Source organism: Heterodontus francisci, chromosome 11 (genome assembly GCF_036365525.1).
Source record: "Heterodontus francisci isolate sHetFra1 chromosome 11, sHetFra1.hap1, whole genome shotgun sequence".
NCBI classification, from domain to species: Eukaryota; Metazoa; Chordata; class Chondrichthyes; order Heterodontiformes; family Heterodontidae; genus Heterodontus; species Heterodontus francisci.
In genome coordinates, this window is record NC_090381.1 from 121,841,747 (window position 1) to 121,868,468 (window position 26,722).

Genomic DNA, 26,722 nt, shown 5'->3' on the forward strand with positions numbered 1-26,722 from the left:
TATGCACCTCAAGTGCTGTAATCTGCAGGGCTACGGATCAAATGCTGGAAAGTCGTATTAGAATAGGTGGATCGTTTTTCGGCCGGCACAGACACGATGGGCCAAGTGGCCTCTTTCTGTGGCTTAAACTTTCTGTGATTGTATGAAAGATTTAGTATCACGCCCCTGCTTTTGTACTCAATGCTTCTATTTATTTTGAAGCCGTAGATTACATTTGCTTTACTAACCACTCTCTCAATATGTTCTGCCACCTTCAAGGATCTGTGCACATGAACCCCCAGGTCCCTCTGTTCCTACACACTCTTTAGAACTGTACCATTTCATCTATATTGCCTTGCCCTATCCCTCTGTCAAATTGCATCACCTCACACTTCTCTGTATTAAATTCCATCTGCCATTTGTCTGCCCATTCTGCGAGCCTATCAATGTCCTGTTGCAGTCAATTTATATCATCCTCACTGTTTGCCACACTTACAAGTGTGGTATCACCAGCAAATTTTGAAATTTTATTCTGTATTCCAATATCAAAGTCTTTTATATATAGCAAAAAAAAACAGCTGTCTCAGCACTGACTCTTGGGGAACACCACTATCTACCATCCTCCAGTCTGAAAAGCAATCATTTACCCCAACTCACTGTTTTCTGTCTTTGAGCCAATTTTTTTAATCCAAGCTGACAACAATCCTCCTATTCTATGAGCCTCAATTTTGTTAACCAGCCTTTATGTGGTACTTTGTCAAATGCTTTTTAAAAAAATACATATAAACAACATCACTACATTCCCTTCATCAAAAAATTCAATTAGGTTAGTCAAGCATGATTTGCCATTTACACTTTCATGCTGGTTATCCTTAATTAGCTCAAACCTCTCCAAGTGCCTGTTGATTTTTTTCCCTGATTATTGTTTCTTAAACCTTACACACCACTGATGTTAAACTAACTGGCCTGCAGTTGCTAGCTCTGTCCTTACACCCTTTCTTGAATAAGGGTGCCACTTTTGCCACTCTCCAATCCTCTAGGGAACCTCCCCAATATCTAGGAAAGATTTGAAAATTATAGTGAGCCCTTCTGCTAGCTCCATTCCAACTTCCTTTAACAAGCTGGGATACAAGCCATCCCGACCAGACGAATTATCCACTCTAAGCATAGCCAGCCTTTTCAGTACCTCCTGCCTCTCAGATTTCACCCTATCTATTACCTCTACTATCTTTGCTTCTACCGATATTTTGTCAGCATCCTCTTCCACAGTAAACACCAATACAAAGTGCTCAATAAGTATTCTAGCCTTGCCCTGCACCTCAAAGCATATATCATCCTCTTCATCCCTGATAGGCCCCATAGCATCTCTTACAGCCCTCTTATTATTTATGTGCTGATTGAAGATTTCTGGGTTCCCTTTTATGTTGTCTGCCATTCTATTCTCATATTCTCTCTTTGCCAGTCTTATTTTCCTCTTCACTTCCTCTCTCAACTTATTGTATTTGACCTGGTTCTCACTTGAAGAATTCACCTGACATGCATCATACACCCTCTTTTATCTTTCATCATATTCTTTATCTTCTTCATCATCCAAGGAGCCCTGGCTTTGGTTCCCTTACCTTTCACTCTTGTTGGAATGTACTTAGTCTGTACCTGAAATATCTCCTTCTTCAAAATCACCCATTGGCCTGTTACCGTTTTTGGTTCCATTTTACCCTGGCTAGATCCCTTCTCATCCTATTGAAGTTAGCCCTCTTCTAATTTAAAAATTCTACTTTAATTTGTGAATTGTTCTTCTCCATTAATAATCGTAAAGTTTATGATACGATGATCACTCTTGCCAAAGTGATCCTCCTCAGACACTTGGTCCACTTGTCCCACCTCATTCCCCAGCACCAGATCCAGCAATGCCTCCTTCCTAGTTAGACCGAGAACAGACTGGTCAAGGATGTTTTCCTGAACACGTTTCAGAAATTCCTCCCCCTCCTAACCCTTTAATTACCCAAATATTGATTGGGATAATGTTAGAATAAAGTTCTCCAATATCACCATTCTATAGTTCTTGTACATATTTGTGATTTCCCCGCAGATTTGCTCTTTTTCTCTGACACTATTTGGAGGTTGTTACGACTGAGGTGCAGGAGTGCACTATTAATTCAGTCCCACCTCTCCACAGGTCACAGCATATCAATAAAATTTCCCACTTACTGAAACAGCCAATCAGATGCTCCATTTGTCCCCAGAATAAAGCACACCAAACAGGTTTCTTTAATAAACAACAAAATTATCCATTTATTATAAACCAAGTCTTAACCAATAATGAAGTAAATATATACACAAATTGAACTATTAAAGCCCCTTATTTTTTTATCCTAGCCCTCACACACACACACACACAACTGGTTAACTTGGAACAAAAAAGGGGATTTTTGTTTACAGCTGTTACAGAGAAATAGAAGGAATAAAAATAACTTAGACTGCAGAGAAGATATGGAAGTTCTTTGTTTTGGTGAGGTGTCCCAAAGGCGAATAGGTGGCTGTCACTAGGAATCTTTCTAGACGATGTTGATGAACAGTCTGTTTGGGTAGGCATTCAAAGAAATTCAACTACAGAAGGCTTCACATAGGTCTTCCATCAGGTGTGCAGCAACAAAGATTTCAGTTTTCACACATTCGATGCAAAGTTCTTTTAAACATGCAAGGTTTCCGCAAACATTCAGTATTTCATCAACACATAGGAGGCAACAGTACAACTTCATAGAGGCTTCTGCTTTTCAAGAGCAGGGATTCTTCAAAGAGAGCTAACTGTTGTCTGGATTTGCTTCTGATCTCCTGGCAGGTCAATATGCAAATTTCAACTCCCTCTTTTATCCAAAACTAGATAACTTTTAAAGTTCAAAATGAAACCAACATTTTCCAGGCTAGTCCTATGATAATCATAAATATTGTCTTGTCACAACACAACCCCTTGCTATATTTACTTGAAATTGTGTGCTTTCCAGTAAAAGCTTGTATACTGGTCAACCTTTTGTTGACCTTCCTTTTAAAAAAAAACACCCACAAAGTTCAGCAATCACCAGATGATTCAATGTCCATGAAATCCTTTTCAGTTTTTGAGAATATATATTTTTAAACAAAAAATGGAAACTCACATAACAATGCCTATAGAATACCCCCAGTGGTGTGATCATGCCTTTTTTGCTTCTCAACTCTAACCAAATGGATTCTGCCCTTGCTCCCTCCAGGATATCCTCTTTTTCCAATGCTACAATGTCTTCCCTAATTGTACTGCCACTCCACCTCCCATTTTTCCTTCACTGGGCTAGATTTTACAACCCTGCACCCCCTCACATGACGTTGGGGTTCGTGACGGGGTCTGGAAAATGCCTTCGGAAGAGACCTGCTCTGGGCCTTGATGCTGGGAAGGCCCAGCCCGATATTGCTGGTGGCAGTGAGGCCTCGTGGTGGCCACCCCACCCCCTCCGACAGGAGCCAAATTAGCATAGGGAAATTTATTTAAATCAATTAATTAAGAACTTACCCACTCCTGCTGTCTGTTCCGGTGCTATATTGGTGCCGGTGGCCAGCATTCCCGTACCTTCAGATACCTGTATGGGGATCCATTGCAGGACACTGGTGGGGAGGGGGAAGCAGGTAGGTATTTCAGTGTGGGAGGGTGGAGAGCGAGGTCAAACTCCTCTGATTGGTGTAGGGGATGGTGGGAAGGGGGTAAAGATTAAAGTTTGTGAATTGTGGATGGGGAGGGGGAAGGTCAGGTGCATAAAGTAAGTATTTTGTCAGGGGGGGTGTTGAGGGCAAGAGATGAATTCTGTGATTATTGGGGGGGCTGGGAAAAGGCTGGAAACATTTATTTCATTTTACTTCCTTAGAGATACAGCACTGAAACAGGCCCTTCGGCCCACCGAGTTTGTGCCGACCAACAACCACCCATTTATACTAATCCTACACTAACCCCATATTCTCTACTACATCCCCACCATTTTGTTGAATCCATTTTACTTAACTATATCTTTCAATACTTAAATGAAATGGATGGGCTTGAAGTCCTTTAAAAATGGTGTTGGCGGAATGATGCAGTTATCGGAGAGCGGTCTGCCCCAAACATTTAAATGAGCCGCCGCGCTGAATATTGCAACGGCTCCACAATGTGTGGTCCAAAATCGGCAGTGAGCTTAGAAAATCCAGCCCCCTATCTTTTCTGAACGCTTTGTATCCCAGAATATTAAGCGCCCCATCCTCACCATTTTTAAGCTACAAAGAACAAAGAACAGTACAGCACAGGAACAAGCCATTCGGCCCTCCAAGCCTACATTTAGATTATTTCCACTACATCATATTCCCTTACTGCTATTTGTGCTTTCAGTCACCAATCACATTCATCACACTTTGTGTGTTTACTTGCATGCATTCTAAACATGTCTTTGCTTTCCTCGTAGTCCCTCTTTGTCTGGCCTATCTAATATGCTAATACTTCCTTCTCTAGTCTAGCCAACACTCTCATTCCTTTATCATTTAATTGGAGGAAATTTCTGTTCATCCAATGTTAGATGTTGGATAAGCAATCTGACAATTTCGAGACAGTGGAGAGATCAACAGTGAGGTGGTGCTGAGGAAGAATTAGAATTAGAATTAGAACATTACAGCGCAGTACAGGCCCTTCGGCCCTCGATGTTGCGCCGACCTGTGAAACCATCTGACCTACACTATTCCATTTTCATCCATATGTCTATCCAATGACCACTTAAATGCCCTTAAAGTTGGCGAGTCTACTACTGTTGCAGGCAGGGCGTTCCACGCTCCTACTACTCTCTGAGTAAAGAAACTACCTCTAACATCTGTCCTATATCTATCACCCCTCAACTTGAAGCTATGTCCCCTCGTGTTTGCCATCACCATCCGAGGAAAAAGACTCTCACTATCCACCCTATCTAACCTTCTGATTATCTTATATGTCTCTATTAAGTCACCTCTCCTCCTCCTTCTCTCCAACGAAAACAACCTCAAGTCCCTCAGCCTTTCCTCGTAAGACCTTCCCTCCATACCAGGCAACATCCTAGTAAATCTCCTCTGCACCCTTTCCAAAGCTTCCACATCCTTCCTATAATGCGGTGACCAGAACTGCACGCAATACTCCAGGTGCGGTCTCACCAGAGTTTTGTACAGCTGCAGCATGACCTCGTGGCTCCGAAACTCGATCCCCCTACTAATAAAAGATAACACACCATATGCCTTCTTAACAGCCCTATTAACCTGGGTGGCAACTTTCAGGGATTTATGTACCTGGACACCAAGATCTCTCTGTTCATCTACACTACCAAGAATCTTCCCATTAGCCCAGTACTCTGCATTCCTGTTACCCCTTCCAAAGTGAATCACCTCACACTTCTCCGCATTAAACTCCATTTGCCATCTCTCAGCCCAGCTCTGCAGCCTATCTATGTCCCTCTGTACCCTACAACATCCTTCGGCACTATCCACAACTCCACCGACCTTCGTGTCATCCGCAAATTTACTAACCCACCCTTCTACACCCTCTTCCAGGTCATTTATAAAAATGACAAACAGCAGTGGCCCCAAAACAGATCCTTGCGGTACACCACTAGTACCTAAACTCCAGGATGAACATTTGCCATCAACCACCACCCTCTGTCTTCTTTCAGCTAGCCAATTTCTGATCCAAAGCTCTAAATCACCTTCAACCCCATACTTCCGTATTTTCTGCAATAGCCTACCGTGGGGAACCTTATCAAACGCCTTACTGAAATCCATATACACCACATCCACTGCTTTACCCTCATCCACCTGTTTGGTCACCTTCTCGAAAAACTCAATAAGGTTTGTGAGGCACGACCTACCCTTCACAAAACCGTGCTGACTATCGCTAATGAACTTATTCTTTTCTAGATGATTATAAATCCTGTCTCTTATAACCTTTTCCAACATTTTACCCACAACCGAAGTAAGGCTCACAGGTCTATAATTACCAGGGCTGTCTCTACTCCCCTTCTTGAACAAGGGGACAACAAGAGCTGGGTGTCATCAATGCACACCTGGAAACAGATGCTGTGTTTTTGGATGATGTCGCCAAGGGGTAGCATATAGATGAGAAATAGGAGGGGGCAAAGGATAAATCTTTGGGGAACTGTGGAGGTAACAGTGTGGGAGTGAGAAGGGAAGCTATTGCAAGTGACACTTTGGCAATCACAGAATCACAGAATAATACAGTCCAGAAGAGGCCCTTTGGCCCATCGAGTCTGCACCGATGCATTAAAACACCTGACCTGTTTACCTAATCCCATTTGCCAGCACTTGGCCCATAGCCTTGAATGTTATGACGTGCCAAGTGCTCATCCAGGTGATTTTTAAAGGATGTGTGGCAACCTGCCTCTACCACCCTCCCAGGCAGGGCATTCCAGACCGTCACCACCCTCTGAGTAAAAAGGTTCTTCGTCAAATTCCCCTGAAACCTCCTGCCCCTCACCTTAAACTTGTGTCCCCTCATAACTGACCCTTCAACTAAGGGGAACAGCTGCTCCCTATCCACCCTGTCCATGCCCCTCATAATCTTGTACACCTCGATCCGGTCACCCCTCAGTCTTCTCTGTTCCGGTGAAAACAACCCAAGCCTATCCAACCTCTCTTCATAGCTTAAATGTTCCATCCCAGGCAACATCCTGGTGAATCGCCTCTGCACCCCCTCCAGTGCAATCACATCCTTCCTATAATGTGGCAACCAGAATTGCACACAGTACTCCAGTTGTGGCCTTACCCAAGTTCTATACAACTCCAACATGACCTCCCCGCTTTTGTAATCTATGTCTCGATTGATAAAGGCAAGTGTCCCATATGCCTTTTTCACCACCCTATTAACCTGCCCTTCTGCCTTCAGAGATCTATGGACAAACACACCAAGATCCCTTTGTTCCTCGGAACTTTCCAGTGTCAGGCCATTCATTGAATACTTCCGTGTCACATTACTCCTTCCAAAGAGTATCACCTCACACCTTTCGGGGTTAAATTCCATCTGCCACATTTCTGTCCATTTGACCATCCCGTCTATATCTTCCTGTAACCCAAGACACTCCACCTCACTGTTCACCACTCGGCCAATCTTTGTGTCATCTGCGAACTTACTGATCCTACCCCCCCACATAGTCATCTATGTCGTTTATATAAATGACAAACAATAGGGGACCCAGCACAGATCCCTGTGGTACGCCACTGGACACTGGCTTCCAGTCACTAAAACAGCTGTCTGTCATCACTCTCTGTCTCCTCCAGCTAAGCCAATATTGAATCCACCTTATCAAGTTACCTTGTATCCCATGTGCATTTGCTTTCTTGATAAGTCTCCCATGTGGGACCTTGTCGAAGGCTTTGCTGAAATCCATGTAAACTACATCAACTGCACTACCTTCATCTACACACCTGGTCACATGCTCAAAAAATTCAATCAAATTTGTTGGGCATCACCTCCCTCTGACAAAGCCATGCTGAATATTCCTAATCAAATTTTGCCTCTCCAAGTAGAGATAGATTCTCTCCTTCAGAATTTTCTCCAGTAGTTTCCCTACCACTGACGTGAGACTCACTGGTCTATAGTTCCCTGGCTTATCTCTACAACCTTTCTTAAATAGTGGGACCACATTAGCTGTTCTCCAGTCCTCTGGCACCTCCCCCGTGGTCAGAGCCCCTGCAATCTCGACTCCCACAGCATCCTGGGACACAAATCGTCTGGACCTGGAGATTTGTCCAAAGAACAAAGAACAAAGATAATTACAGCACAGGAACAGGCCCTTCGGCCCTCCAAGCCTGCGCCGATCCAGATCCTCTCTCTAAACATGTCGCCTATTTTCTAAGGTTCTGTATATCTTTTCTTCCTGCCCATTCATGTATCTGTCTAGATACATCTTAAAAGACTCCATCGTGCCCGCATCTACCACCTCCGCTGGCAACGCGTTCCAGGCACCCACCACCCTCTGCGTAAAGAACTTTCCACGCATATCCCCCCTAAACTTTTCCCCTTTCACTTTGAACTCGTGTCCTCTAGTAATTGAATTCCCCACTCTGGGAAAAAGCCTCTTGCTATCCACCCTGTCTATACCTCTCATGATTTTGTACACCTCAATCAGGTCCCCCCTCAACCTCCGTCTTTCTAATGAAAATAATCCTAATCTACTCAACCTCTCTTCATAGCTAGCGCCCTCCATACCAGGCAACATCCTGGTGAACCTCCTCTGCACCCTCTCCAAAGCATCCACATCCTTTTGGTAATGTGGCGACCAGAACTGCACGCAGTATTCCAAATGTGGCCGAACCAAAGTCCTATACAACTGTAACATGACCTGCCAACTCTTGTACTCAATACCCCGTCCGATGAAGGAAAGCATGCCGTATGCCTTCTTGACCACTCTATTTACCTGCGTTGCCACCTTCAGGGAACAGTGGACCTGAACACCCAAATCTCTCTGGACATCAATTTTCCCCAGGACTTTTCCACTTTTAAGCCTGCCAAAACCTCTAATACCTTGTCACTCCCTATGACAATTTGCTCAAGAACCTCACAGTCTCTCTCTCTGAGTTCCATATCTACATCCTCATTCTCTTGGATGTTGACAGATGTGAAGCATTCATTCAACACCCTACCAATGTCCTCTGGCTGCACCCACAGATTTCCCCCTTGGTCCGAATAGGTCCTATTCTTTCCCTGGTTATCCTCTTCCCATTGATATACTTATAGAATATCTTGGGATTTTCCCTACTTTTACCAGCCAGAGCTTTCTCATATCCCCTCTTTGCTCTCCTAATTATTTTCTTAAGCTCCATCCTACACTTTCTATACTCCACTAATGCTTCCATTGATTTGCTCTCCGTGTATTTGCGAAAAGCCTCTCTTGTCCTTCTCATCGTACCCTGAATGTTTCTGGTCATCCATGGTTCTCTGGGCTTGTTGCTCCTACCTATTACCCTCGAGTGAACATGTTGGGCCTGTACCCTCCCCATTTCCTTTTTGAATGCCCCCCACTGCTCTTCTGTAGATTTCCCGACAAGTAACTCTTTCCAGTCTACCTTGGCCAGATCCTGCCTTATTTTACTAAAATTCGCTCTCCCCCAATCCAAAACCTTTTTTTGCAACTTGTCTATTTCTTTCTCCATAACAAGCTTAAATTGTACCATGTTGTGGTCACTATCACCAAAATGCTTCCCCACCAACACATCAACCACCTGTCCGGCCTCATTCCCCAGAATTAGGTCCAGCACTGCACCCTCCCTTGTTGGATCCTCTACATATTGAGCTAAAATGTTCTCCTGTATACATTTTAAGAACTCCACTCCATCTAAGCCCTTAACATGATGACTATCCCAATTAATGTTGAGAAAGTTGAAATCACCTAATATAATTACCCTATTATTATTTTTACACACCTCTGCGAATTGCACACATATTTGCTCCTCAATTTTCCGCTGACTATCTGGGGGTCTATAATAAACACCTAGCAATGTGGCTGTCCCTTTTTTATTCCTAAACTCTACCCATAAAGCTCTATTTGATGCCCCCTCCAAGATATCATCTCTCCTTACTGCAGTAACTAACTCCTTAACTAATATTGCAATGCCCCCTCCTCTTTTACCCCCTCCTCTGTCTCTCCTGAAGATTCTATATCCCGGGATATTGAGTTGCCAATCCTGCCCCTCCCTCAACCATGTCTCCGTGATGGCTACTATATCACAATTCCACGTTTCAATCCTTGCCCTTAACTCATCCGTTTTACCTGCAATACTCCTGGCATTAAAGTAGAGGCCTTCCATCCTGGTCTTACTCCCTTAAAGCTTACTTCCGCTGTATTCCCTCTGACGTGTTCGCTTTCCTGTATTTAGCTGTGTCCCTATTCTGCTAGGAGTCTGCGTCCCCTCCCCCTGTCAAATTAGTTTAAACTCCTCCCAACAGCACTCGCAAACCCGCCAGCAAGGATGTTAGTCCCCCTCTGGTTCAGATGTAGACCGTCCCGCTTGTACAGGTCCCACCTTCCCCAGAAACGGTCCCAGTGGTCCAGGAATCTAAAACCCTCCCTCCTGCACCAACTCTTAAGCCACGCATTCATCTGTGCTATTCTCCTATTTCTATACTCACTAGCATGTGGCACTGGGAGTAATCCAGAGATTACAATCCGAGAGGTCCTGCTTTTTAGTCTACTGCCTAACTGCCTGAATTCTTGATGCAAGACCTCATCCCTCTTTCTACCTATGTCATTGGTACCAACATGTACCATGACCTCTGCCTTATCACCCTCCCTCTTCAGGATGCCCTGCAGCCGTTCAGTGACATCCCAGACCCTAGCACCAGGGAGGCAACACACCATCCTGGAGTTACGTTGACGGCCACAGTAGCGCCTATCTGTTCCCCTGACTATAGAATCCCCTATTACTGTTGCTCTTCCTCTCTTTCCCCCTTCCTGTGCAGACAGGCTGCTTGTGGTGCCAGAAGCTTGGCTCTGTCTGCACTCCCAGAAGGAACTAGCCTCATCAGCCCCCAAAATAAAATACTGATTTGCAAGCGGGACCCCAGGGGACTCCTGAACTAACTGCCTGTTTCTCTTGGACTGCCTGGTGGTCACCCATTCCCTTCCTTCCTCAAGTCCCTTCAGCTGTTGTGTGACCACATCTCTATACGTGCTATCCACAATGCTCTCAGACTCGCGGATGCTCCATAGTGTTTCCAGCCCTGAAACCCGAGCTTCCAGGAGCTGCAGCTGGACACACATCCTGCACACATGCTGGTCCCGGGGACTGGAAATGTTCTCGGATTCCCACATGCAGCAAGAGGAGCAAACCTCTGCTTTAAGCTCTCCTGCCATGACCAAACTCTTTAAACGTAAAACTTTAGAAGACTATTATAAAAAAAACTCAACTAAGTCTTGCTAAAACAATGACTTACAATTCAATCCAGCTTGAAAAATACCCACCAGGACTTACTCACCAGTCAGCTGTGCTCTGTGGAAACTCTCGGCTCCCCTCACTCTGAGGACAGGTAGGAAATGAAAGGAGCTCCTCGCTCCCCGAACTCTAATGCAACCCAAGTCAGCACTCTAGTGCAAACGAAGTCAGCACTGTAAGATGGCCCACTTTTATACTGTCTGACTCTAGCCCCTGAAAACTGGTTTCAGCCAATTATCTAATTAACAAGGTGCAGCTACAAGCAGAGCCTGAGTGAACTCTGTTTAAAGCTGGTCTAAAACTCACCTTCTCCAACCCAAACAGCAACTGTTAAGTTAATTTGCTAAATAAAAGAAAGACTTGACTTTAGATAAAACTAACCCTTAATTACCCTCAGTCACAAAACTCCCACCTTAGCACTCTAATGCAACCCAAGTCAGCACTCCAGTGCAAAAAAAGTTAGATAAATAAGAATGGAACCAGGTGAGTGGAGCAGTGTTGGAGGAGGTGGATGTGATCAACTGTGTTAAAGGCTGCAGACAGGTTGAGAAGGATGAGGAGGGAAAGTTTACTTTTGTCTCAGTCTCATAGGATGTCATCTGTGACTTTGATATGAGCCGATTTGGTACTGTGCGGGCGGAAACCTGACTGGAGTGATTCAAACATGGGGAGGGGGAGGTGGTGACAGCAAGTTCAAAGCCTTTGGAAAGGAAAGGGAAGTTGGAGATGGGACAGAGGTTTGCAAGAACGGTGGGTTCAAGGGTTGTTTACTTGAGGAGAGCGGGAATGATGGCAGATTTAAAGGACGGAGGAACAATATCTAAGGAGAGAGAACCATTAACAATATTAGCTAACATGGGGATCAGGAGGGGAAGTTGTGGTTCAGAAGTTTAGTGGGAATAGAGTTGATAGAGCAGGAGGTGGGTCTGATGGACACGATGAGTTCAGAGAGGGCATGAGGGGAGATAGGAGAAAAATTGGAGAAGGAAACAAGTTCAGGGAGAGATTAGGGGGAGCCTTAGAGGAAGTTTGGCCCAGTGGACTAGGAGAAGGGAAGGAAGTGACACCGGCAGCTGACTGGATGGTCTTGATCTTAGTAACAAAGAATTCTATGAGATCCTTGCATTTGTTGTTGGAGGTGAGGGTGGAGGAGACGGGGAGAGGGGTTTAAAAATATGGCTTGCAGTGGAGAAAAGAAGGCAGGACTTATCTTTGCATTCTCGAATGATCCTGGGATAGTGAGCAGTTTCAGACAGTCGAAGCAGGACCTGGTAGTGCTTTCATTGTCCAACCAGATCTGGTGGTGAATGGCTAAGCCAACTGTCCACCATATCTGTGCAAGTCTGCATCCCTTGGATTTAAGGGAGTGAAGACAAGGGCCATACCAGGAGGAATGTCCAGTGTGACATGGGGATTACGGTGTAGGTGGAGAAGAACTTGTGGTTCAGCAGGTCGGTAGTTGCAGAAATGTTGTAGTGAATGGAGGACCAAAGGCTGGACAATTGGGAATTTGAGAGTGCCGTTGTAAGTGAACGGGAGGAGAGTTTTTTTCCGAGCAGATACAGAGAAATTGGAGTTTGGTGGGGGAAGCAGGATGTGGGTGGAAAGTGGTAAAAGAAAGCGATCAGAGATGGCCTATTTGTGATTGATGCGATTGGATTAGCGAGGCCATGTGAGATGGCAAGGTGAAGTGAGTGGCCATGAATATGGGTTGGGGAGTTTACATGGAGGAAAGGAGCATAAAAAGTCCACTCCTCCATTACCCCCACCAACTCGTCCCCTTCCCACAACACCTTCCCCTTCAATCGCAGGAGGTGTAATACCTGCCCATTTACCTCCTCTCTCCTCACTATCCAAGACCCCAAACACTCCTTTCAGGTGAAGCAGCGATTTACTTGTACTTCTTTCAATTTAGTATACTGTATTCACTGCTCACATTGGGGAGACCAAATGCAGACTGGGTGACTGCTTTGCGGAACACCTCCACTCAGTCCGAAAGCATGACCCCGAGCTTCCAGTTGCTGGCCATTTCAACACCCCCCTGCCCCCCCACCTGCTCTCATGCTCACATCTCTGTTCTGGGATTGCTGCAGTGTTCCAGTGAACATCAATGCAAGCTCGAGGAACAGCATCTCATTTACCGATTAGGCACACTACAGCCTGCCGGACTGAACATTGAGTTCAATAATTTCAGAGCATGATGGGCCCCCCTTTTTATTTTTAGTTATTTTTTCTTTTTTATTTGTTTATTTTATTTCAGTGTGTTTAGCTTGTTTCTACTGTGCATATCCATTGTTTTTTTTAAATGTTTGTGCTTGGAGCCGGGGCTGTTCATTTTACAGTCAATTAACACCCTCTCTGTACTAACACTTTGTCTTTCAACACACCATTAACATACCGTTTGCCTTTGTTCCATGACCTTCTGGTCAGTTATTCTCTGTGACCTTGTCCTATCAACACCTTCTCTTCTGTTATCTCTTGCCCCACTCCCGCTTTACTTGCTTAAAACCTTTTACATTTCTAATATTTGTCAGTTCTGAAGAAGGGTCACTGACCTGAAACGTTAACTCTGCTTCTTTCTCCACAGATGCTGCCAGACCTGCTGAGTATTTCCAGCACTTTTTGTTTTTATTTCAGATTTCCAGCATCTGCAGTATTTTGCTTTTATAAAAAACTGCTTCTTTTCTCTGGTGAAGGATTTGAAAATTAAGGGACATTAGTATAAATCAGAAGTTTGGTTGAGAGGGGAAATTGGGGTAGATTTTTCACCCAAAGACTAATAGTCGTAGAATAAATGATCATGGAAGCAGGTAATTAAACATAGGTTCAAAACAAGTTAGGAACTTTTCTGAAAAAGAAAGTGAGGCTGCTGACGGTTCAGGAGGTGGGGGGATCAGAGGTCAGGAAGTGAGATCATTGGAGGTCAGGCCTGACAGGAAATTGTAAACACTGAGACTATACGGAACTCAGCATGTGGCTTTGACTTTGAGAAACCATTCCACACTCCTCTGTGCATCAGGGGCACCTAATCTGGTGGTAATCCTGCCCATTGTGCCTTTAAAAAGCCTCATTTGAACTCACATCAGTAGGAGTCAGGTGAACCCTTTTGTAAGGCCCAATCTTTGCTTAAATTTGGACAAATGATGCCAAAGAGCATCAATTACATTTGGCTGGATTTTATTGAGCCGGTGGGGGGCCTGATGCCAGGGCCAAAAGGAGAGTCTAACCCCACCTCGGCCCTTTGGCGAAACCCGCTCCCTGCAATTAACTGCTCGACGCCGGGGTCCCTGTCCCTTTAAGAAAGGGGATCCCACCTTCAAGAACTGTCAGTCAATCAGAGGACTGGCAGCTTCAGTATTATCAGCAGCGCCATCAGGAGCAGTGGATACTGCTAGTGCTGCAAGAGGCCCAGGAACAGGATCAGCCATGGAGCCCTGGAACCCAAGTAATTGTGGCAGGATCATGGGGTCAGCCCAGCAGGCCCTGGCGAGGGTGTGGAGGAGGGTGGTCATTGAGGGTGGGAGGGTTTGTTAACAGATGGATGGCCTTTGCTGCTGAGGCCCTCCATGGGCCACAGATTGCCCACAGAGGGGAACTCCCCACCCCAACCTCTGCAAGCCCACAGGGAGGCCACCTTGTTTTACTGGGTGACCTCCCCACTTGGCGGGGCTCCTACCAGCTGCAGCAGGAAGAGGCCCTTAAGTGGCCATTAATTGGCCACAGGAGCCTCAATTGACCTCTGGCTGGGAGGCTGTCTTCACCCCACCTTCCCATGCAATTTTATGAGTCCTCCTGCCTCCGTTCCAGTCCTTAGGGGGCTCATAAAATGCAGTCCCTTTTGTCTTGTGGAAAAATGAGCTGAAACTGTAGCATCTGTTGCTGTCATTGGCCCTGAAGGGGCCTGGAGTGTAATTCAGGGGCGTCTGTTCGGGCTGGTGATGCTAAGGACATTAATCGGGGTCCCAACGTTCAACTGAACCATACCTGATCTCCTCCTGCCCGATAGGCCCCAACAATGTGCGGGAAAGGTTTCACTCCTGGCAGAATCTCAGTACTGGAAATTTTTCTCTGCAGCAGTTGAAAAAATGGCGGCCCCACATGCCACCATGTTGTGACGATATTCCTCACGGCAGCCCAGGATAATGAGCTGGTCGGGCTGCACCACACAACTTGGCACTTGGCAGGCACTGGTGTTATTTTTAAAGGGTAGCCAGCCCTTGCCAAGTCATTTAAAGTTTAAATGGCTACCCCTGCCCCCCCACCAATGTACAGCTGATAAATCTATTACCTCTTCACACCCCCCCCCCCCCCCGTAACAATTAGATTTAATATTTTCCCTCTCTCCCCCCACAAAACACTTACCTTCAACACTTGACCTTCACCCCCCCACCCCACCCCCCCCTTCCCACTCTCCCCTACACTAGCAATTTTCATTAGAGCCCATTTCCCCCCCCCCCCCCCACCCACTGCAATAAAAATCATAAGTTCCCCCTTTCCCCACCACGGTAGCTCCTGCTTTCCCGGACAGGAGAGTGACGATGTCAGTACCAGCCGCCACTTGCAAGATCGCAGCCCTGTTGATTTTATTTAAATGGATTAATTTCATGAATTTAAATATGTTAATCTGGGACCCATCGTCCAGTGGTGGGGGGAGGGGGGGGGGGGGTCACTGTGGAGCCTCGCTGCCACTGGGAAGATTGGGCCTGGCACTCCTGGCGTCAGGCTTTATGGGGCAGGCAGCTGCCGGAATGATCTTCTGGCTGTCTCCGCAGTAAAATCGCAGCCTCAGTGTGTAGACTAGCTGGAGAGTTTTTTCTACCTGTGCTTTAGGAGAATGTTGGGCACACCTTGTACTGATATGCTGAAATGGGCAGGCAGTGTGTGATGGTCAAATACTGATACAATTACATTGAAATTCCAACACAGGAACAGGCTGATCAGTTTGCATCGGAGGTTCTCATATCCCTTTAATGAGCATTAACCTGTTCTATTATAAAAACTGTAAAGGAGGATTATGAGTGTTTGATTTGGGAGCAACAGCTGAGCAGAAATTCCATAGCTGTTTGCCCTTTAACATGTCTTATTTACTATTTCAGGATTTTGCAAATCTGTTAAAAGTTGGGCGTTTGAAACCAAAGCGAACAGATGTCAGCCCATACTGGATTGATGGGCGAGTCTACCTGGCTGAGCTTGCTCATGGGCTGCAGATGAATTATTATTGGACTCCTCTGTATGGCGAGAGGGATGATGCAGCTACCAACGCCAGCTCAGATCTGCTGAAAGAACCGAGTACTTCCATCAGCCAGATTGACATAGAAGAATCCATCGATACTTCCAGCACAGAAGGTGGCCGTTCATCACAACCTGTCTCTGGGGGCTATTTGCAATAATCCATCATCCCTGGAACCAATCTAGTAAATCTCCTTCATAAAGTGAAGTGTCCAGAATTGGACGCAATATTCCAGCTGAAGCCGAAACAATGTTTTTAAAGTTTCAGCATAACTTCCTTGCTTTTGTACTCTCTGCCTCCTATTTACAAAGCCCAGGATCCCCTATGCCTTTTTAACAGCTCGTCACCTTCAAAGATTTGTGTACGTGAACTCCCAGGTTCATCTATTCCCACACCCACTTTAAAATTGTACCATTTAAACTTATGAAACCTCAGAATTTTTGAAGCAAAGAATCCGTTGTGTTCAAATAAATATTTAACCTTATTAATTGTATCAATGTGACATTTCTGTTAGTGCTAATTGTCTAAGTTAGTGAAAGTTGGATTAATTGCCATGTTTAGGACTGTTCTACCTTTCACCCAATTTTACCCTATTTTACCGTAGATTCTCAAAACATTCTGATATGCATTTTGTAATTCAATGATTGGTTCTAGTTACTGTGCAGTGTGGAATTTTCAACCCCTCCATCAGATCTCCTCAGAAACTTCTACTCATAATTGAAGCCTGGAATCATCTCAGTGAATCTCTCCTGCTCGCTCTCCATGGGCCTCACATCCTTTTCAAAGTGAGGAACATAAAACTGGACACACTATTCTAACCGCAGTCTGGCTGATGTTTTGTGGAGGTTTAGCCTCAACTCGACTTTTGTACTTCATCACATCTACTTTTTATTGCAACTTTACCAACTTGTCCTTGCACTTTTACAGATCTTTAGTCTCCCTGCTACATTCCTTCTAAAGAACAAAGAACAATGCAGCACAGGAACAGGCCATTCGGCCCTCCAAGCCTGCGCCGATCATGATGCCTGCCTAAACTAAAACATTCTGCACTTCCGGGGACCGTATCCCTCTATTCCCATCCTATTCATGTATTTGTCAAGATGCCTCTTAAATGTCGCTATCGTACCTGCTTCCACCACCTCCACTGGCAACAAGTTCCAGGCACTCACCACCCTCTGTGTAAAGAACTTGCCTCACACATCTCTCTAAACTTTGCCCCTCGCACCTTAAACCTATGTCCTCGAGTAACTGACTCTTCCACCCTGGGAAAAAGCTTCTGACTATCCACTCTGTCCATGCCGCTCATAACTTTGTAAACCTCTATCATGTCGCCCCTCCACCTCTGTCGTTGCAGTGAAAACAATCCGAGTTTATCCAACCTCTCCTCATAGCTAATGTCCTCCAGACCAGGCAACATCCTGGTAAACCTCTTCTGTACCCTCTCCAAAGTCTCCACATCCTTCTGGTAGTGTGGTGACCAGAATTGCACACAATATTCCAAGTGTGCCCTAACTAAGGTTCTGTACAGCTGCAGCATGACTTGTCAATTTTTATACTCTATGCCCCGACCGATGAAGGCAAGCATGCCGTATGCCTTCTTAACTACCTTATCCACCTGCGTTGCCACTTTCAGTGACCTGTGGACCTGTACGCCCAGATCTCTCTGCCTGTCAATACTCCTAAGGGTTCTGCCATTTACTGTATACTTTCCACCTGCATTAGACCTTCCAAAATGCATTACCTCACGTTTGTCCGGATTAAACTCCATCTGCCATTTCTCCGCCCAAGTCTCCAACCGATCTATATCCTGCTGTATCCTCTGACAATCCTCATCACTATCCGCAACTCCAACAACCTTTGTGTCATCCGCAAACTTACAAATCAGACCAGCTACATTTTCCTCCAAATCATTTATATATACTATAAACAGCAAAGGTCCCAGCACTGATCCTTGCAGAACACCACTAGTCACATTCCTCCATTCAGAAAAGCACCCTTACACTGCTACCCTCTGTCTTCTATGACCGAGCCAGTTCTGTATCCATCTTGCCAGATCACCTCTGATCCCGTGTGAATTCACCTTTTGTACCAGTCTGCCATGAGGGACCTTGTCAAAGGCTTTACTGAAGTCCATATAAATAACATCCACTGCCCTTCCTTCATCAATCATCTTCGCCACTTCCTCAAAAAACGCGATAAAGTTTTACCATTTTGTATATATTTCCTCTCCTTATTCTTTCAACAAGTATCATCTGACAATACTCCACTTTAAATTTCCCCAGACATTTATGTGCTCCATGTACTAACTTATCTGTGTCAGATTACAGTCCATTTCAGTTAAACATGCTTTTTCTATTTTTTGCCATCTGTACAAATTAATATTGTGCCCTTGTTTGCATCCAAGTACAGATAATTTCTCTATAGTCGGAGCAATGGCCCCATCACTGCCCCTCCTGAGGGTCACCACTACTGCCCCCCAGGGCCACCATCATTAACATCCCCCCACTTTGACAGAATCCATTAACAACAACTACTTGCATTGATATAGTCATAGAGTCATTTACAGCACAGAAGGAGGCTATTTGACCCATCCAGTCCACATCGCACCTTTAATGTAATAAAATGTCCCAAGCTGCTTTACCAGAGCTTTATCAAAGTTTGACACCAAGTCACATAAGGAGAAATTAGGGTAGGTGAGTAAAAGGTTGGTCAAAGAGGTAGATTTTAAGGAGTGTCTTGAAGGAGAAAAGCAGGTAGAGAGGCAGAGAGGTGCAGGGAGGAAATTCCAAAACTTAGCGCCCAAACAGCTGAGGTGCAGCCACTAAAGGTGGAGTGATTAAAATCGATGCTGAAAAGGCCAGAATTAGATGAATGCAGATATCTTGGAGGGTTGTAGGGCTGGGGAATATTACAGAGATAGGGAGGAGTGAGGCCATGGAGGAATTTGAAAACAAGGATGAATGAAGTTTTAAAATCGAGACATTTCTTCACCGGGAGCCAATGTCGGTCAGCATGAACAGAGGTGATGGGTGATTGGGACTTGGTGCGAGTTAGGACATGGGCAGCAGAGTTTGAATGACCTCAAGTTTGCAGAGGGTAGAATGTGGCAGACCAGCCAGGAATATTCAAGTCTAGAGATAACAAAGATGAGGATTTCAGCAACAGATAAATTTAGGCGGGCGGAGTCGAGTGATGTTACGGAGGTAGGATAGGTTGTCTTAGTAATGGTTTGAATATGTGGTCGGAATCTCATCTCGAAGTTAACTCTAACACTAAAGTTGCAAACAGTCTGATTTAGTGTCAGACAATTGCTTTTGGGAAGGGATAGAATCAGTGGTGAGGGAACGGAGTTTGTCGTGTAGAGCTCAGACAATGGCATTGGTCATCCCAATATTTAATTGGAGGAAATTTCTGGATGTGGGACAAGTAGTCTGATAATTTAGAGACAGAGGAGGGGGGAAGAGAGGTGGAAGAGAGATAGAGCTGGGTATCATAGTATAAGCATGGAAACTGACACCATGGTTTCGGATGATTTCACCGAGGGGCAGCATGTGGATGAGAATAAGGTGGGGGCCAAGGATAGATCCTTGAGGGATACCAGAGGTAAGAGTGCGGGAGTGAAAAGAGAAGCCATTGCAGGTGATTCTCTGGCTCATTCTCTGGTGAATTAATTAAAATCAATTAATTAATTTAAAAAATCTGGAATTGAAAGCTAGTCTCAGCAATTTATTCAGAAATACAGCACCAAAACAGGACCTTCGGCCCACTGAGTCTGTGCTGACCATCAACCACCCATTTATACTAATCCTACATTAATCCCATTACCCTCTCATATCCCCACCTTCCCCTACCTATACTAGGGGCAATTTACAATGGCCAATTTACCTATCAACCTGCAAGTCTTTGGCTGTGGGAGGAAACCAGAGCACCCGGAGGAAACCCACGCAGACACAGGGAGAACTTGCAAACTCTGCACAGGCAATACCCAGAATCAAACCAGAGGTCGGTGGAGGCTGCGGTGCTAACCACTGCACCACTGTGCCATCCATGCGGCGACTAAGAAACCATTGTCAATTGTTGTAAAAACCCATCTGGTTCACGAATGACCTTTAGGGAAGGAAGTCTGCCGTCGTTACCTGGTCTGGCCTACATGTGACTCCAGACCCAAAGCAATGTGGTTGTCTCTTAACTGCCCTCTGAAATGGTCTAGCAAGACACTCAGTTTGTACAAAACCACTACACAAAAGCTGAAAAGAACAAAGAACAAAGAAAATTACAGCACAGGAACAGGCCCTTCGGCCCTCCAAGCCTGTGCCGATCCAAATCCTCTATCTAAACATGTCGCCTATTTTCTAAGGGTCTGTATCTCTTTGCTTCCTGCCTATTCATGTATCTGTCTAGATACATCTTAAAAGACGCTATCGTGCCCGCGTCTACCACCTCCGACGGCAACGCGTTCCAGGCACCCACCACCCTCTGCGTAAAGAACTTTCCACGCATATCCCCCCTAAACTTTTCCCCTCCCACTTTGAACTCGTGACCCCTAGTAATTGAAACCCCACTCTGGGAAAAAGCTTCTTGCTATCCACCCTGTCTATACCTCTCATGATATTGTACACCTCAATCAGGTCCCCCCTCAACCTCCGTCTTTCTAATGAAAATAATCCTAATCTGCTCAACCTCTCTTCATAGCTAGCGCCCTCCGTACCAGGCAACATCCTGGTGAACCTCCTCTGCATCCTCTCCAAAGCATCTACATCCTTTTGGTAATGTGGCGACCAGAACTGCACGCAGTATTCCTAATGTGGCCGAACCAAAGTCTTATACAACTGTAACATGACCTGCCAACCCTTGTACTCAATACCCCGTCCAATGAAGGAAAGCATGCCGTATGCCTTCTTGACCACTCTATTGACCTGCGTTGCCACCTTCAGGGAACAATGGACCTGAACACCCAAATCTCTCTGTACATCAATGTTCCCCAGGACTTTTCCATTTACTGTATAATTCACTCTTGAATTGGATCTTCCAAAATGCATCACCTCGCATCTGCCCTGATTGAACTCCATCTGCCATTTTTCTGCCCAACTCTCCAGTCTATCTATATTCTGCTGTATTCTCTGACAGTCCCCTTCACTATCTGCTACTCCACCAATCTTAGTGTCGTCTGCAAACTTGCTAATCAGACCACCTATACTTTCCTCCAAATCATTTATGTATATCACAAACAACAGTGGTCCCAGCACGGATCCCTGTGGAACACCACTGGTCACACGTCTCCATTTTGAGAAACTCCCTTCCACTGCTACTCTCTGTCTCCTGTTGCCCAGCCAGTTTTTTATCCATCTAGCTAGTACACCCTGGACCCCATGCGACTTCACTTTCTCCATAAGCCTACCATGGGGAACCTTATCAAACGCCTTACTGAAGTCCATGTATATGACATCTACAGCCCTTCCCTCATCAATCAACTTTGTCACTTCCTCAAAGAATTCTATTAAGTTGGTAAGACATGACCTTCCCTGCACAAAACCATGTTGCCTATCACTGATAAGCCCATTTTCTTCCAAATGGGAATAGATCCTATCCCTCAGTATCTTCTCCAGCAGCTTCCCTACCACTGACGTCAGGCTCACCGGTCTATAATTACCTGGATTTTCCCTGCTACCCTTCTTCAACAAGGGGACAACATTAGCAATTCTCCAGTCCTCCGGGACCTCACCCGTGTTTAAGGATGCTGCAAAGATATCTGTTAAGGCCCCAGCTATTTCCTCTCTCGCTTCCCTCAGTAACCTGGGATAGATCCCATCCGGACCTGGGGACTTGTCCACCTTAATGCCTTTTAGAATACCCAACACTTCCTCCCTCCTTATGCCGACTTGACCTAGAGTAATCAAACATCTGTCCCTAACCTCAACATCCGTCATGTCCCTCTCCTCGGTGAATACCGATGCAAAGTACTCGTTTAGAATCTCACCCATTTTCTCTGACTCCACGCATAACTTTCCTCCTTTGTCCTTGAGTGGGCCAATCCTTTCTCTAGTTACCCTCTTGCTCCTTATATATGAATAAATGGCTTTGGGATTTTCCTTAACCCTGTTTACTAAAGATATTTCATGACCCCTTTTAGCCCTCTTAATTCCTCGTTTCAGATTGGTCCTACATTCCCGATATTCTTTCAAAGCTTCGTCTTTCTTCAGCCTCCTAGACCTTATGTATGCTTCCTTTTTCCTCTTAGCTAGTCTCACAATTTCACCTGTCATCCATGGTTCCCTAATCTTGCCATTTCTACCCCTCATTTTCACAGGAACATGTCTCTCCTGCACGCTAATCAAGCTCTCTTTAAAAGCCTCCCACATATCAAATGTGGATTTACCTTCAAACAGCTGCTCCCAATCTACATTCCCCAGCTCCTGCCGAATTTTGGTATAGTTGGCCTTCCCCCAATTTAGCACTCTTCCTTTGGGACCACTCTCGTCTTTGTCCATGAGTATTCTAAAACTTACGGAATTGTGATCACTATTCCCAAAGTAGTCCCCTACTGAAACTTCAACAACCTGGCCGGGCTCATTCCCCAACACCAGGTCCAGTATGGCCCCTTCCCGAGTTGGACTATTTACATACTGCTCTAGAAAACCCTCCTGGATGCTCCTTACAAATTCTGCTCCATCTAGACCTCTAACATTAAGTGAATCCCAGTCAATGTTGGGAAAATTAAAATCTCCTATCACCACCACCCTGTTGCTCCTACATCTTTCCATAATCTGTTTACATATTTGTACCTCTATCTCACGCTCGCTGTTGGGAGGCCTGTAGTACAGCCCCAACATTGTTACCGCACCCTTCCTATTTCTGAGTTCTGCCCATATTGCCTCACTGCTCGAGTCCTCCATAGTGCCCTCCTTCAGCACAGCTGTGATATCCTCTTTGACCAGTACTGCAACTCCTCCTCCCCTTTTACCTCCCTCTCTATCCCGCCAGAAGCATCGATATCCTGGGATATTTAGTTGCCAATCATGCCCTTCCCTCAACCAAGTCTCAGTAATAGCAATATCATACTCCCAGGTACTAATCCAGGCCCTAAGTTCATCTGCCTTACCTACTACACTTCTTGCATTAAAACAAATGCACCTCAGACCACCAGTCCCTTTGCTTTCATCATCTGCTCCCTGTCTACTCTTCCCCTTAGTCACGCTGACTTCATTATCTAGTTCCTTACAGGCTTTAGTTACTACCTGCTTACTGTCCACTGACCTCATTTGGTTCCCATCCCCCTGCCACATTAGTTTAAATTAGTGAAAAGGAATAAAACCGGATGGAACACATGTCATCAACCTCGGCACCAGAAAAAACGACGACAAACCCAGCCCTGTCGACCTTGCAAAGTCCTCCTTACTAATATCTGGGGGATTGTGCCAAAATTGGGAGAGCTGTCCCACAGAGTAATCAAGCAACAGCCTGACATAGTAATACTCACGGATTCATACCTTACAGACAATGTCCCAGACACTGCCATCATCATCCCTCGGTATGACCTGTCCCATTGGCAGGACAGACCCATAAGAGCTGGCAGCACAGTGGTATACAGTCAGGAGGGAGTTGCCCTGGGAGGCCTCAGCATCGACTCCAAACCCTATAAAGTCTCATGGCATCAGGTCAAACATGGGCAAGGAAACCTCCTGCTGATTACCACCTACCGCCCTCCCTCAGCTGATGAATACAAACTCCTCCATACTGAACACCAATTGGCTGAAGCGCTTAAGGTGGCAAGGGCACAGAATGTACTCTGGGTGGGGGACCTCAATGTCCATCACCAAGAGTGGCTCGGGAGCACCACTACTGACGGAGCTGGGTGAGTCCTGAAAGACATATCTGCCTGACTGGGCCTGTGGCAGGCGAAGAGGGAACCAACAAGGGGGAAAAACCTACGAGACCAGGGTTGTCCAACATACATCCCGTGGGCCAGGATCCAGCCCGACAAAGGTTTCCATCCGGCCCACGGATGCATTTCAGATGAGAAATTTCCCATTGGCTTCTTCTTCCAGTCCGGCTTTTATAAAACATTGTGCCGTCACCTCGGCCCAACCATCTTCAGCTGTTTCATCAATGACCTTCCTTCAATCATAAGGTCAGAAGTGGGGATGTTCGCTGATGATTGCACAATGTTCAGCACCATTCGCGACTCCTCAGATACTGAAGCAGTCCGTGTAGAAATGCAGCGGACAATGTTCAGGTTTGGGCTGATAAGTGGCAAGTAACATTCGCGCCACACAAGTGCCAGGCAATGACCATCTCCAACAAGAGAGAATCTAACCATCTCCTCTTTATATTCAATGGCATTACCAACGCTGAATCCCCCACTATCAACATCCTAGGGGTTACCATTGACCAGAAACTGAACTGGAGTAGCCATATAAATACCGTGGCTACAAGAGCAGGTCAGAGGCTAGGAGTTCTGTGGTGAGTAACTCACCTCCTGACTCCCTAAAGCCTGCCCACCATCTACATGGCACAAGTCAGGAGTGTGATGGAATACTCTCCACTTGCCTGGATGGGTGCAGCTCCAACAAGCTCGACACCATCCAGAACAAAGCAGCCCGCTTGATTGGCACACCATCCACAAACATTCACTCCCTCCACCACCGACGCACAGTGGCAGCAGTGTGTACCATCTACAAGATGCACTGCAGCAATGCACCGAGGCTCCTTAGCACCTTCCAAACCCATGACCTCTACCAACTAAGAGGACAAGGGCAGCAGACGCAATGGGAACCTGCAAGTTCCCCTCCGAGTCACACACCATCCTGACTTGGAACTATATCGCCGTTCCTTCACTGTCGCTGGGTCAAAATCCTGGAACTCCCTTCCTAACAGCACTGTGGGTGGACCTACCCCACATGGACTGCAGCGGTTCAAGAAGGCAGCTCACCACCACCTTCTCAAGGGCAATTAGGGATGGGCAACAAGTGCTGGCCTGGCCAGTGACGCCCACATCCCGTGAATGAATAAAAAAATACTTTCACAGGTGACATTGGGAACAGAAGTTTCTGAACATCAGACAGATTTGGGTCGTTTCGACGAGCTTTTAAAAAAAAGTCGGAACCCGCTGGAAAACCCCAAATCCATCCGAAGTTGGGAAAGTCTCTTCCTGCTGTCAGCTGTGAAACAGACAGCGCAACATTTTAGAAAGAACTGACCAATCACAACCCAGATGGTGTTTCCAGTTGTACTGTTGAGCTGCTGTGCTCAGCACTTCCACTCCCTGCAATGGTCAGAGAGAGAGAGAGAGAGATGGTGGGGGTGGGGGAGAGAGAGAGAGAGAGAGCGACGGGGTGAGAGAGGGGGTGGGAGAGAGGGAGGGGGGAAAACAGAGAGAGAGGGGGGAAAAGAGAAAGAGAGAGAGGGAACAGAGAGAGAGGGGCACAGAGAGAGAGAGAGGAACACAGAGAGAGAGGGGGACAGAGAGAGAGAGAAAGAGGGAGAACAGAGAGAGGGGGTACACAGAGAGTGAGGACTTCACAGAGGGAGGGGGGACACAGGGAGACAGAGAGTGAGAGAGTAAAAGAGTGAGAGAGACAGAGAGAGAATAATCAAGATCACTCTTGACAGATGGACGTCTATCTGGAAGATGCCACATTACGACGAGAATTGTGCGAGCAAACAGTGACGACATGTGCAAACAAAAAAATGCCAGTTATCTCACTAAATCAGTGTCCAATATAGCGACAAGAAAGTAAGTCAGTAAATTAATCTTCTCATTTAAAGCTTCTTCACAAAAATGCACATTTGTTATAATTTTGATCAATAGTAAGATACATTTTTAATGCCTTTATCTTTCCAAAATTCTCACTGGTCCCACAATGTAAGAGAAAATTGTAATTTGGTTCCCCACTTGAAAAGGGTGGACAACCCTGTACTAGACCTTGCCATCACCAATCTATATGTTGCAGATGTCCATGACAGTAGGAGTGACCACCACACAATCCTTGTGAAAACGATGCCCCATCTTCACATTGAGGATCGTCTCCATCGTGTTGTGTGACACTACCACCGTGTTAAATAGGAGAGATTCAGAATCGATCTGGCAACTCAAAACTGGGCATCTATGAGGCAGCAGCAGAATTGCTTTCAACCACAATCTGTAACCTCATAACCTGGCAATATCCCCCACTCTACCATCACTATCAAGTCAAGGGATTAACCCTGGTTCTATAAAGGGCTGATTTTAGTGGCACCAACGGGTCTCCCGGCGCCAGGCAGGAAAGGCAGGGGCATCCTGCCTCGGCCAATTGGAGATCCACTAGTGTAATTCTTTGGCACCAGTTAACAGTCCGGTCCCAGGATACCTGCCCCTTTAAAGATAGTGATCCCACCTCCAAGAGCTGCTGGCCAATCACAGGGCCGGCAGCTCAGTAGTATCAGCAGCGCCACTCGGAGCAATGGCCACTCCCGGCACTGCACCAGGCCTGGAACCAGGCCCCGCGCTGGAGACCTGGAACTGAGGTAAGTAAGACGGGGTTACTGGGGCCAGTCAAAGAACAAAGAACAAAGAATAGT

At 45.8% G+C, this 26,722-nt stretch overlaps 1 protein-coding gene across 4 annotated transcripts in view; it reads left to right on the forward strand.

The window, feature by feature from the left end:
• The window catches only part of lrrc34 (leucine rich repeat containing 34), a 187,769-nt gene extending 171,151 nt beyond the window's left edge, over positions 1 to 16,618 (forward strand). For all 4 annotated transcript variants that reach the window (XM_068041610.1, XM_068041612.1, XM_068041611.1 and 1 more), the window contains one exon: positions 16,032 to 16,618. In XM_068041610.1, coding sequence (XP_067897711.1) covers positions 16,032 to 16,325 — 294 coding nt within the window. In that variant the 3' untranslated portion in view covers positions 16,326 to 16,618. The remainder of the gene's footprint in view (positions 1 to 16,031) is intronic.
• Positions 16,619 to 26,722: the final 10,104 nt, after the last annotated feature.